Source organism: Arachis ipaensis, chromosome B10 (assembly GCF_059453495.1).
Source record: "Arachis ipaensis isolate K30076 ecotype BB chromosome B10, ASM5945349v1, whole genome shotgun sequence".
Lineage (NCBI taxonomy): Eukaryota > Viridiplantae > Streptophyta > Magnoliopsida > Fabales > Fabaceae > Arachis > Arachis ipaensis.
The window spans coordinates 95,203,077-95,217,428 of NC_142435.1; the positions used below are offsets into that span (position 1 = coordinate 95,203,077).

The 14,352-nt window shown below is 35.6% G+C and overlaps 1 protein-coding gene and 1 pseudogene across 1 annotated transcript; both read right to left on the reverse strand.

The window, feature by feature from the left end:
- Positions 1-433: 433 nt before the first annotated feature.
- Positions 434-3,165, reverse strand: LOC107620678 (uncharacterized). The gene is made up of 7 exons (XM_021113868.2): positions 2,739-3,165; positions 2,366-2,604; positions 2,076-2,279; positions 1,896-1,988; positions 1,701-1,805; positions 1,183-1,584; positions 434-448 (listed from the first exon to the last, which is right to left on the reverse strand). Exons 1-7 carry the CDS (start codon positions 3,163-3,165, stop codon positions 434-436), a joined length of 1,485 nt encoding a protein of 494 aa, XP_020969527.1.
- A 259-nt stretch (positions 3,166-3,424) lies between these two features.
- On the reverse strand, positions 3,425-11,193 carry LOC148580938 (uncharacterized; annotated as a pseudogene).
- Between the last annotated feature and the right edge of the window lie 3,159 nt (positions 11,194-14,352).

Consider the following 14,352-nt stretch of genomic DNA (forward strand, 5'->3'; position numbering starts at 1 on the left):
CCGTGGCCATAGCCTCTTATCCCTATCTATGGTCACGGTTTTTCACCGTGGCCATAGCCTCTATGGTCACCCCTCTTTAAAATAGTGACCATAGCTCTATCTATGGTCACAGTTTTTTAAAACGGTGACTATAGCCTGTTGTTTATGAGATTCAATTTTTTTAAATTATAATCACATCCCAAAATGATAATAATCACAAAATAAATCTAAAAATAAGAAATTAAAGAAATCTAAATCATAAAAGTTTCATTATAAGATAGGTATGTTTTATCTTTAGTCTAAACAACACAAATCCAAATAGAGTGAAAATTTTTCAATTACATGTAATACCTCAAAAAGTACATATCACATCAAAATATTACATTTACATAAGTAATTAAGGTCATTGTAAGACCCATCCCATGTGATATTTGTATGGAACATATTTTCTTCATCAGATCATGTCTTCCTGCACATAAAAGAAATAAACATGTTAGATATTTAGCAAAAATGGTTTTGATGATGCAATACATATGCAGCAAAAGAAGGGAAACATTCATCCACAGTAACACTCAAGAATTATTCATAATCATTATTCACTTCAAACAGCAGCTATTGCAAGAATGCAGCAGTATTGATAGCTAACACTTAGAAATTCACTACTGCACAAATAATTCAGAATTTGTTCATTCCAGCAGCAACCAACACAAGAATAAGGCAGCAATAATACTATGCAGTAGCATCATATAAACCAGTTTAGCACAAAAATAAAACAATGAAACAGCAACATAGGATCAATAACAGTTTAAACCTAATCAACAGCACCAAGCAAACTAATTTAGCACAGGATAGATCAATGAAGCAGCAGCATAAAACTAAATTAGAACAGGGCAAGTCATTACCAGCACAGGAAAACCAATTTCAAATAGAATAAACATCAGAGTTCAAACCTAAATCCACTACAAAATCAATTGACTACCTAACCACCTAATTCAACTAAGCTAACCTAATCAAACAACAACCTAATCAAGTAACACTATCATGGAGTTTAATCAAAGAAAATTTTTAACAGAAGAAACTAATTCCACTCAACTTTGTAAACTCAATCCCATTATTCTTGCAATTAGCTATCACTACGACAATTAAGTTCTCAAAAAAAAATACCATGTGACAAATTAACTAGAAGTTTTGAACAGTACTTACTTCCATATCCTTTGATACATGGTTCGATCCAAGTGAAGGAGGAATGCTTCGCCGCGCATCATTTGGTGCACTACTCGCGTCAGGCGGAGATTGTTGGGCAGCTTCTATCATTACTTGCACTTGTTCTGCACTCATACCAGGATTGACTTGTTGCAACAACGTCTTAATCAAGTTTGTTAAACCATCCAACTTGGAAGTTAAGTTATTTTGATTTTTCTCCATAGTTGAAACCACTTCATTATGTTGTTGCTGCATTTGTCGGATTTCCTTCTCCTTTTTAAGAGAGGATTTTGTGACTGATCGACCATAGAAACGAACTCTTCCATGTCTCTCCTTTCCAAAAACTGTTTGAACTACTTCATCATCATTGTATCCTGCTTCTTTCAAATTTTGAAGATGTTCCTATTACACACAAATAGGATCAAAATAAATGCATGCACCCAACAGCTTTAGAATAAATAAAAATAGCTAACACATTTCTTGTTTGGTGTACTTTTCTAAGAGACCAGAAAACTAACAATTGTCTCTTGTGTTCCCGAATCAGTCTCTCCTTTTTTGCTCGTACGAGTTACAACAAACATCTCAGATTGTGATGGATCTTCATTGTCCTCCTTCTTTGCACGCTACAAAGAAACCACCAACATGTGACTAAGTAAACACACATAACTATAAAAGATGAAAAAATACTTGAAATAAAAAGCACAAAAAAATACCAATTCAGCGCGTACTAATTCAAAACTAACTGGACCCATTCGATGATTCCATTTTTGTTTGGATCTGTTTTCACGATTTTTGTCAGAAATAACCTACATTTGTTGCAATATAAAATTAGATAGAGTTAGTTAAATACACGATACCATCATTCAAGCCAAAGAGTTGTGAAAATAACTTACTTTGATGATATCAAGTCTCCAAAATTGAACTAGTTTTCGAAAATGCAGTTCAGGTATAGTCATTGGACGATTTTTCATCATCTCTCTAAATGAGTTGTACGGTGTATAGTGATATTTCTTTATGCGTTTCTTAAATTGCTTCCATGCCTCTCCAATGGTATCTATCACCCAAGGCTCAGCATCACTAGGAATGTTATATTTAGACTACAAATAAACAACGAATAATGTTATTTTACCATACATGCTAAGCCTATTTGTAAACAATTTAAAAAGGAGAATGATCGACTCACCTTTGCATAATCCAACATCGAAGTTTTAGTCTCAATGGACACAGCTTGCCAATTAGTATATAACAATGTGACCAAATTAGAGTTTCTTGCAAGTGTTCCCAAGAACCGACAAAACAATTGAACCTGTGTCTTTGTTGGGCCTATGGGTTTGCCATTGTACCATGTTAACTCTATTTGTGTCTCCAAAGCATGAATATGCTTGAGTTGGGTGGGACCACGAACTTTTTTCTTTTTGGTACCTATTTCCAATGTCGTTACTAGAAAATATTAACAAGAATACTAATCTAATGAATAAAAGAGTAATCTACTAAATACAAGAGTCAGGTTGGTGCGTTTCACTATTTGCTATTGAAGAAAGGGATAAAGGCATTACCAAGTTGACTGTTACTACTATCACCAACGGTTGGATTGAGCTCATCATAATCATATTCATATTCTTCATCATTTTCATCTAATGATATCCCATATTTTTCAAAAAAATCGTCTAAAGTCATAGCAGGGATAAGAGACTCAATCTTATGTTCTTCGTTGGCATCTTCTTCATTCGATTCCTTTATCGGCATCTTATTGGTCGGCTTCTTGCTTTGACCCTCAGCGTCATTGGTATTTATCTTGACTTTATCACCCTCCACCTTTGATTTCTTCATTGACACCTTCTTCCTAGACAGCTTCTTCCCACCTTGATCCTCATGTTCAATGGCTTTCATCTTGACTAGATGATTTTCTTCGTTGGAATTCTTTGTTGGCATCTTGATTTGATCCTCACCGTCTCTGATGATTGTTATCTTCTTGGTTACCATTTTGCTTTGACCTTCATCTTCACCTCTTGTCAACACCTTTTTCGGTATCTTGCCCTTTTTCCTTGTCTCATGTTTACTACTATTAGCCCCACATGCAGCTAAAACATGTTCCCTTTTTATTTGAAATTGTTATAGCAAGGAATAAGCACTTGTGAATTGAATTTTTCCTAAATTTTTTACTGGACTCCTCATCTTCAAGGGACTTCTTTGTGACTCTATTTGTGATAGAGTCCTTAACCTTTTTCTCTTGGAATTTCCTTCATTGTTCATCCTGTATAAAAAAAAGTCAAATAAAGCATCAATACTAACATTGCCAAAATTAAAAGAAAGAAGAAACATTATAACGCATTAGAAAATAAAGTAAACAAACATGGTAATGCATTAGAAAATAAACATGATAATGCATTAGAAAATATAGTTAACAAACATGGTAATGCATTAGAAAATAAGTTAAAAAATAAAGCATCATGGACAATTTCTGCACTACCTCAAATTCAGCATCACTATCAAAATCATCAGACACTATTTCTTTGTCTTTAGGTTTGATCTTGTTCGGTGTCACATCAACAATAGTAGGTCGCACACCCTGTCTAACCAAGTCTACCTCACCAATATCACTTAAGGGTATCGGACTATTCGCCGATTCATGTGGCTCTCTTATGTTAGGGTCAAACTGTAATTGGACACCAATGTTAAACAAGTCTCTGGGAACCGTTTTCATCACATAATGCTTTTGGGGAATATATGGATCTTTCACATAAAAGCACTGGTGTGCTTGGCTTGCCAACACAAATGGTTCATCTTGGTAACATCTTTTGTTGAAATGAACGTATGTCAACCCTTAATCATCTTCCTCGGCCAGAAACCACTCACACTTAAATAACACAACTTTAAATTGGCTATAATAGTCTAACTCGATAATATCCATGATTCTACCATAATATCTTATATTGGCCTTGATTGGTTTTTTGTCCTTAACACTCGCAAAGCTTGTAGTTTCAGCCACCACAGTGACACCACTATTTTGCGTTTTCCGCATCACTTCTCGTCGCTTAGTGTGAAATCTGTACCCGTTGACAACATAAGCAGAAAATGATTTTGCAACTTTATTTGGACCCTTAAACAGCTGTCGTATCCAACCAGGAACATCATCCTTCATGGCACGTCTTGTAAACCACTCGATAAAGTCTTCATTCTGATCTTTAACGATGTTCCACTTCCGCTTCCGCTTGTCTTGCTTTTGTTGCTCACAATGTTCTCTACAAGGAGTGTATATTATTATGTAATACTACCAAGATTAGTCTAAGGAATATAACTAATGAGAAGTGCAAATTTACCTCATGTAAGGTTCCACGTTATCGCAATTGTTCAATACATATGCATTAGCTTGAAGGAGTGACTTTTCGTCCAAAATAATTAGTTGCCCTTTTTTTCCACCCAATGGACTTCCCTTGTTTGTGAACAAATTTGAATCAGGATCTTTGGTTGAAGTGCCTGCATCATTATTCCGAGATACTTTGTTGAATCTTGTTTTCACTCCCTCATGCAAATATCTTGAACAAAAAGTTAAACACTCTTCAGCCAAATAACCCTCCGCAATTGATCCTTCTGGACGACTTCTGTTACGTACATACCCTTTTAGTGTGCACATGTATCTCTCAATCGGATACATCCATCGAAACTGGACAGGACCACCTAACCTTAGTTCATTAGCTAAATGAATAGGCAAATGAACCATTATATCAAAAAAGGTCAGCGGAAAAATCCTTTCCAACTGGCACAAAGTCTCAACAATCTCTGACTCCAAACCATTAATCTCTTCTAACGAGATTTCTTTTTGACATAGCCGACGAAAAAAGGAACACAGGCGCACTAGAGGAATAGCAACATGATCTGGAAGAATGCTCTTGATTGGTATCTGCAATAGGTAATGCAACATGAAGTGAGCATCATGAGTCTTGTAACCGTAAAGCTTTCTCTCTTCTTGTTGTACACAACGAGAAATGTTTGAAGCACTTCCATCGGGCAATTTTGTTTTCTTCAAAACACCACAAAAAATGGATCTCTCCCCTTTGGTCATGGAGAAGCATGCTCTAGCAAGTTTAGTTCTTTTGCCATCCTTAGTATTTATTGGGTGAAGATTCTTTCGAATGCCCATCTCCTTAAGATCATAACGAGCTTTTGCATGATCCTTTGTCTTTCCAGGAATATCCAATAAGGTACCAATTATACTGTCAACTATATTTTTTTCGATATGCATTACATCAAGGTTGTGCCTGATCATACAGTGCTGCCAATATGGTAACTCAAAAAAGATTGATCTTTTTTTTCCATTGGCCTTTATTTTTGCTTTGCGTCTTCCTAGAGGCATTATCTATTGACTTTAGCATATCTAGAACCTCTTCACCTGTTAACATTCGTGGTGGACCCCTGAATTCTGGTTTTTCATTAAAAGAACTCTTGTTAGACCTCCATGCATGGTCAACTGGCAAAAATCTCCTATGGTCCATGTAACTGTCTTTTGGCTATGTTTCAAGTAACAAGAAGAAGTATCATGGTTACAACAAGGGCAAGCTAACTTTCCTTTCGTACTCCAACCGGACAACATCGCATATGCTGGAAAATTATTGATTGTCCAAAGAAGTGCAGCATGCATTTGAAAAGTTTCATTCTTAAAAGAATCATATGTATCTATCCCTGACACCCATAGCTCCTTCAGCTCTTCGATCAATGGTTGCAAAAAAATATCAATATTATTTCCTGGTGAACAAGGTCCAGGTATGATTAAAGAGAGCATGCAATATTCTGACTTCATGGACATCCAAGGGGGAAAGTTGTACACCATTAAGACAACTGGCCATGTGCTATGTGACACATTCATAGTTCGAAAAGGATTAAAACCGTCACTTGCCAAACCAAGCCTCAAGTTGCGCAGTTCTTTTGAAAAGTTCGGGTATCGATTGTCCAAGTTCTTCCATGCTTGGCCATCAGCAGGGTGCCTTATGCAACCGTCTTTCAAACGTTGCTCATCATGCCACCTCAACGCCTCTGCTGTGTTTGGGCACATAAAAAGCCTTTTAAGCCTTGGTATTAAAGGAAAGTATCTTAAGGTTTTCGCAGCAACCTTATGAACTTTATTCGGAAGCGCAAAGTCATCTTCGTTACCATCCGTAGTAGGAGTCTGATTATATCGAGACTCTCCACAGATACGGCAAACTGAGTCATTTATGTACTCATTCCGATACAGGATGCAGTCATTAGGACATGCATCAATCTTTTCATAGTCAAGACCCAACTCTTTAACCATATTCTTAGCTTTATTAAAAGAAGTGGGAATGTTCAAATCAGGTATAGCTTCTTTCAATAACTCCAAGAGGGAGGTAAAAGATGTGTTATTCCACCCATGTAGACACTTCAAGTGGTAAAGACGAATGATGAACGATAATCTCGAAAATCCAGTTGTACAATTCGGATATAATTCCAGACCTGCTTCGTCCACTAGCTTATAAAATCTCTTCGCATCTTCATTCAACCCACTGTTCCCCTCCTCAAGATTTGCCATATTTCCGAATGCGTCACGCAGCAACCCGTCAATATCATCAAGGCCGCCTCGATCATCCATGTCAGTATCTACTACTGTTGGAATTACTGATTCCCCATGATTAGTCCATCGTTTATAACCTTCGACAAACCCATAGCAAATAAGATGCTCATATACGGCGTCTCGTTCACGCCAATAAGTGTTTCCACACTTTGCACACGGACATTGGATTTCTTTTCCAACCGGTTTTCCCTTTACGAAGGCAAACTCTAAAAAACTTTTTACACCAACTATGTACTCGTTCTCAAATCTTGGTAAATCCATCCAATCTTTTGACAAAACATGATTAAACCTAATAATGAAAAAATCTAAACTTACTAAACATGGTCTAATAGGCCAATTATAGTGACAATCTAGCTACCATAAACACGCTACTTAAATAACTAGAAGATCAAATTATAATATATATCAAGTATGATATAAACTTACTGCTTAGTTCCTTCATTTTGAGATGCCATTTGAAGTTGTCTTCAACTGTGCCACAGCAACTAATCAACTCCTTTTGTCTTTACCAGTCCAAAAACAATATCCTGTATGCAAAACAAATAAAAAAAATTCAGGACAACGTAAATCTATATGAAGAATTAAATTATTAAACCTCCCTTTCCTGCCTCTAAATTTTATTTGAAAAAAGAAAAACTATATTTTTTTTAATTTTATTTTTTTAACATTGGAAAAGAGCATTAATCTTTAAAATTGGTCTTTCAATTTAAGTTTTATACAAAATTAATTAGAGTATGTAACAAGATCTGAGTTTTGATAATTGATAATCAAGTAGAAAATTAATCAAGTTACTTATAAAAATAGATAGAAGAAAATGACATAAGCATTATTATTTAATACATTAAAAGGGTGAAACATAAAGCAAGTGAACATGTCAAATAGGAGACCCAAAAATGGGGTTTGAACTTAAAATTCAAAATACGCATCTTCTGTTTAATTATTTTGAATGGGTCTTGGTATTTCTTTCACTTTGTAATAGTCTCGGAAAATTCTTGAGTATCCATTCAAGGTGTAGTCAAAACAGCAACCTTCGTTGATAATTAGTTTATATTAAACAATAATTAGTTTATATTGTATACTAACTATAATTATAATAATATGACATTATTATTTCTGAACTGAGATTTCAACTTTGGGCAAAGTCATTGCTTCAAGGTACAAATTAAGTAGCAGCAGCCAACATAAGAATAAGGCAGCAATAATACTATGCAACAGCATCATATAAACCAGTTTAGCACAAAAGTAAATCAATGAAACAGCAATATAGGATCAATAACAGTTTAAACCTAATCAACAGCACCAAGCAAACTAATTTAGCACAGGACAGATCAATAAACCAGCAGCATGAAATTAAATTAGAACAGGAAAAGTCATTACCAGCACAGGAAAATCAATTTCAGATAGAATAAACATCAGAGTTCAAACCTAAATCCACTACAAAATCAATTGACTACCTAACCACCTAATTCAACTAAGCTAACCTAATCAAACAGCAACCTAATATATCAAGATATTTGTTTCCATTACGTGCTCTGCTTTATTAAAGCATTACTATGCCACTCTAAGGATCAAGTACATCTCAGTAAAAATCTTGTGATGTGCAGCTACCAATATCTTCTTCAAACCTTCCTGCCCAGTACTCTGAAGAAACAAAAAATGTGCCAAACTTCACCTCAATAAAGTTGATACAAAATTCTCATCATAAGCTTCAAAATTCAAATTGCAATATTAACAAACTTGACTCATTGTTCACTAGTTGCATCATACAACAATATAAAAAAAATTTATATTTATATCTTTCTTAAAATTTTGGGAAAGCGGGGGAGGGAATGTTCTTAAAATTGAAACGATAACAGTAAAAACTTGTTTCACTGATTAGAATAAAGTATTAAATTAGCAAATTAGAAAACTTATATACTAAAACTATAAAAACCAGCCGCATTTAAAAGGAGAATGTAATGGGAGACAAGCATGAATGCATTATACATATAATATTCCTCTAAAATAACTAGACATATTAATAGAAGCAGCAGCAGCAGTAGTGCTACAATAGATTACAAGTATATGCCCGTAGCTAATGAATGAACAAATTACAAGCCTTAAAAGTTGAAAGTTAAAAGTCAAACTTGCATTCCATTCATGCTTGGATTACAGGGTATCCCTATATGTATTATAGTACACTTTCAAGTAGAATCATAGGATACGATATCTAGCTAAAGAGCAACCTAAAGGGACTCTCCGAATGCAGATCAATGCTCATTAGAATTGAAATTATGAGATCAAATTGAAAAAAAATTTGGCTAATTGTAAAAACTAAACTAATTAAATTGAAATGAAAAGAAAGAAACTTACTTGGAATACTCAATGGAGTGAATGACTACTGACACGAAGAGCTTTGAGGGCTATGCACACCAGCGGGGCTGATGCCCAGCTTCGGGGAATGGAGCAAGACTTCGACGGACGGTGGCCTTCGAAGTTGGTGACCGGCGACTGGGTTTTGCCTGTAACATACAACAAAAACCCTCAGGCCTCAGCAACCAATAAACTCAGCAACCAATAACAAAATAAATTAAGCTCAGCAACAAAAAAGCTCACCAAACAAATCATGAATAGAATAACAATAAGCTCAGCAAGCAAATAATAACCTCAGAACTACAAAATCATGAACAGAAAATCATAAATAACAACCAAATCATGAATACATTAACAATAAGCTCAACAAACAATAAGATCAGCATGCAAATAATAACCTGGGCAAAAAAAATCATGAAAAGAAAGTCAGAAAAAATAATAAAATATTAAATTAGCAAATTAGAAAACTTATATACTAAAACTATAAAAACCAGCCGCATTTAAAAGGAGAATGTAATGGGAGACAAGCATGAATGCATCATACATATAATATTCCTCTAAATTAACTAGACATATTAATAGAAGCAGCAATAGCAGTAGTGCTACAATAGATTACAAGTATATACCCCTAGCTAATGAATGAACAAATTACAAGCCTTAAAAGTTGAAAGTTAAAAGTCAAACTTGCATTCCATTCATGCTTGGATTACAGGGTATCCCTATATGTATTATAGTACACTTTCAATTAGAATAATAGGATACGATATCTAGCTAAAGAGCAACCTAAAGGGACTCTCCGAATGCAGATCAATGCTCATTAGAATTGAAATTATGAGATCAAATTGAAAAAAACTTGGCTAATTGTAAAAACTAAACTAATTAAATTGAAATGAAAAGAAAGAAACTTACTTGGAATACTCAATGGAGTGAATGACTACTGACACGAAGAGCTTTGAGGGCTATGCACACCAGCGGGGCTGATGCCCAGCTTCGGGGAATGGAGCAAGACTTCGACGGACGGTGGCCTTCGAAGCTGGTGACCGGCGACTGGGTTTTGCTTGTAACATACAACAAAAACCCTCAGGCCTCAGCAACCAATAAACTCAGCAACCAATAACAAAATAAATTAAGCTCAGCAACAAAAAAGCTCACCAAACAAATCATGGATAGAATAACAATAAGCTCAGCAAGCAAATAATAACCTCAGAACTACAAAATCATGAACAGAAAATCATAAATAACAACCAAATCATGAATACAGTAACAATAAGCTCAACAAACAATAAGATCAGCAAGCAAATAATAACCTGGGCAAAAAAAATCATGAAAAGAAAGTCAGAAAAAACAATAAAATATTAAATTAGCAAATTAGAAAACTTATATACTAAAACTATAAAAACCAGCCGCATTTAAAAGGAGAATGTAATGGGAGACAAGCATGAATGCATCATACATATAATATTCCTCTAAATTAACTAGACATATTAATAGAAGCAGCAGCAGCAGTAGTGCTACAATAGATTACAAGTATATACCCCTATCTAATGAATGAACAAATTACAAGCCTTAAAAGTTGAAAGTTAAAAGTCAAACTTGCATTCCATTCATGCTTGGATTACAGGGTATCCCTTCATCATTATAGTACACTTTCAATTAGAATCATAGTATACGATATCTAGCTAAAGAGCAACCTAAAGGGACTCTCCGAATGCAGATCAATGCTCATTAGAATTGAAATTATGAGATCAAATTGAAAAAAACTTAGCTAATTGTAAAAACTAAACTAATTAAATTGAAATGAAAAGAAAGAAACTTACTTGGAATTCTCAATAGAGTGAATGAGTGCTGACACGAAGAGCTTTGAGGGCTATGCACACCAGCGGGGCTGATGCCCAGCTTCACGTGTTGGAGCAAGACTTCGACGGACGATGGCCTTCGAAGCTGGTGACCGGCGACTGGGTTTTGCCTGTAACATACAACAAAAACTCTCAGGCCTCAGCAACCAATAAACTCAGCAACCAATGACAAAATAAATTAAGCTCAGCAACAAAAAAGCTCACCAAACAAATCATGAATAGAATAACAATAAGCTCAGCAAGATAATAACCTCAAAAAAAAATCATGAACAGAAAATCAGAAATAACAACCAAATCACGAATAGAGTAACAATAAGCTCAACAAACAATGAGCTCAGCAAGCAAATAATAACCTGGGCAAAAAAAATCATGAAGAGAAAATAAGAAAAAACAAATAAATCTATTCCAGCAAACAATAACCTCAGAAAATCCAGCTACTCAGCAAATGAATTACTAACAAATTACTAACAATAACCTAAGCTAATCCAGCTAATCCAGCTAATCAGAAAATCAACATCTAAACCCTAAACTAGTAAGCAGACGCCGAGGAAATGGCTGCAAAGTTTGTGAACAAATTATTACTTACCGACGATGAGGAGGAAGGCGAGCAACGGCGACCGTAGAGGAGGCGGCACCGGTGAACACAGAGAAGGCGAGCTCGGCGACGACAACGACGCAGTGGGGGCTGTGTTGGTCGAACCCGTCGCTGCGGTGGCTACAGGACGCAGCAGCTACTTGATTCGTGGCTTCTATGGACTATGGTCCTCAGAGAAGAAGAGAGGAGCGGTGGGGGCTGTGGTGGTCGAACCCGTCCATGCGGTGGCTACAGGACGCAACAGCTGCTCGTTTTGTGGCTTCTATGGACTATGGTCCTCAGAGAAGAAGAGAGGAGCGATGGGGGCTGTGGTGGTCGAACCCATCGCTGCCGTGGCTACAGGACGCATGCAGCAACTACTCAATTTGTGGCTCGATTTGAGAAGAAGAGAGGAGCGATGGATTTGTGTGTTTGTGAAGAGAGAAGCGACGGCTTCTAATGGACGTGCATTGAAACGGCTTCTATGGTTCTCTAATTTCTTTTAACCCTAACTTAGGAACTTAGAAGATGATGAGGAGGGAATGGGGAAATTTGGGGAGGGAATGGGTAAATTTGGGGGGGACACTCTTTTTAGATGCACTCACTTTTCCAATTCGATAATAAAATTATAAGACAATACAAACATATCAGTATAAGTTAAAATGATATTGTACAGCTAAATACATTTCTTTTATTGGTTTTTCTAAAATTAATCATCACATTATTAATAAGAAAAATCCACAAAAAAGATGAAGATTTCATATTTTATATATAGTAATAATATAAGGGAAATGCACACAAACAGACACACACGAAAGTGTTGATTACAAAAAAACTTAATTGGCTATCTAATTTTACTTTATGTATGTGAATGGAATTTATTAAAATTTATAAAAATAATAATTACTTAAGAGTTAAGAATGTAACTGCCATGCTATTTAATAAAAATACTAGTATTTATTTATTTTTTGTGATGAATGCTGAATGGTTTGAGTAGTTTTTAAGGTGTGGCAATACAAAAAATTAAACGTCAATGTAATCTTTTTTTTGCACCGTATGTATATACATTAAATTAATTATATTCTTAAAAATGGATTTGCTAAATATAAATTAAATAATAATAATAAAGATAATTTATTTAAATAAAATAATTAGCTTTTATATTTAAGCAAATAGAACATAGATACCTTTAGGTCACTCTCAAAAACCGTGACCATAGACCCTTTTAGGTCACCCTTTCAAAAAACCGTGACCATAGACTCTTTTAGGCCACTCACCAAAACCGTGATCATAGACCCCTTTAAGCTACCCCCAAAACCGTGACCATAGACTCTTTTAGGCCACCCCCAAAACCGTAACCATAGACCACTTTAGGTCACCCCTCAAAACCGTGACCATAGACCCTTTTAGGTCACCGTTTTTTGAAAAACCGTGACCATAGACCCTTTTTGGTCACTGTAAAAAACCGTGACCATAGACCCCTTTAGGTCACCCCCAAAACTGTGACAATAGACCTTTTTAGGCCACCCCCAAAACCGTGACCATAGACCACTTAAGGTCACCCCCCAAAACCGTGACCATAGACCCTTTTAGGCCACCCCCAAAACCGTGACCATAGACCACTTTAGGTCACCCCCCAAAACCGTGACCATAGACCCTTTTAGGTCACCCTTTTTTGAAAAACCGTGACCATAGACCCTTTTTGGTCACTGTAAAAAACCGTGACCATAGACCCCTTTAGGTCACCCCCAAAACCGTGACCATAGACCCTTTTAGGCCACCCCCAAAACCGTGACCATAGACCACTTTAGGTCACCCTCCAAAACCGTGACCATAGACCCTTTTTGGTCACTGTAAAAAACTGTGACCATAGACTCCTTTAGGTCATCCCCCAAAACCATGACCATAGACCCTTTTAGGCCACCCTTTTTTAAAAAACCGTGACCATAGGTACTCTATGGTCACCCTTTTTCTTAAAACCGTGACCATAGCTTTTTTTTGTGGTCACGGTAAAAAACCGTGACCATAGAGGGTCTATGGTCACGGTTTTTTACCGTGACCAAAAAAACCGTGGCCATAGACCCAAAATGTTGTAGTGTAGGATAAATTGCATAGTAATAGGTTAGTTGCATGCATGCTCTACTTGATTGAAAAGACAATAAGTTTCTTCTAAGACTCTATCTTTGGAACAAAATTTCACTAATTTTTAAAAAAACATTTTTTATGATAAATCTGCTTGAAGTTGTATTTGGAACATGATGTTTGAGCTAAAGAACACACAACCTGTGAAGATTTGAGCCTTTATGCATGGTTACATTATTTAACCATAATTATTTTATTCTTGTGTGTTTACTTCTCTATGATTGTAATTTATATTTTCTTTTATCTTATATGTCCAATATTCATTATATTTGTATGCTTGCATATGATTGAGGCCATCTTTTGTTCAAACTCACTTATCCAAATTAAGCCTACCCTTTTCAATTACCTTTGTTAACCACTTTGAGCCTCTAAATCCCATTTGTTCTATATTTCACCACATTACTAGCCTTAAGCGGAAAAACAATTGTATATCCCAAATTGAATCTTTGGTTAGCTTAAGATAGAATTGTGTGTGCTAGTTAAGTATGGGAAATTGTGGGAACAAAATTTATTAAGGGAATGTGTCATGATAATTTAATGGGAATTTGGATACCTACTCATGTGAAACTATAAGGATTAAAAATCTATATGTTTATTTTTGCCTCTATTAAAAAAATTTTTTTATAAATAAATGAATAAGCGGACAAAATTACCCCAAT

Excerpts from the sequence above, each read along its gene's own strand:
- LOC107620678 (XM_021113868.2), bottom strand. The coding sequence starts at position 3,165 with ATGGTAACCAAGAAGATAACAATCATCAGAGACGGTGAGGATCAAATC. Across the intron at positions 2,605-2,738 it reads TAGTAGTAACAGTCAACTTG|GTACCAAAAAGAAAAAAGTT; the intron begins GTAATGCCTTTA and ends CATTGGAAATAG. Across the intron at positions 2,280-2,365 it reads CGATGTTGGATTATGCAAAG|TCTAAATATAACATTCCTAG; the intron begins GTGAGTCGATCA and ends GTTTATTTGTAG.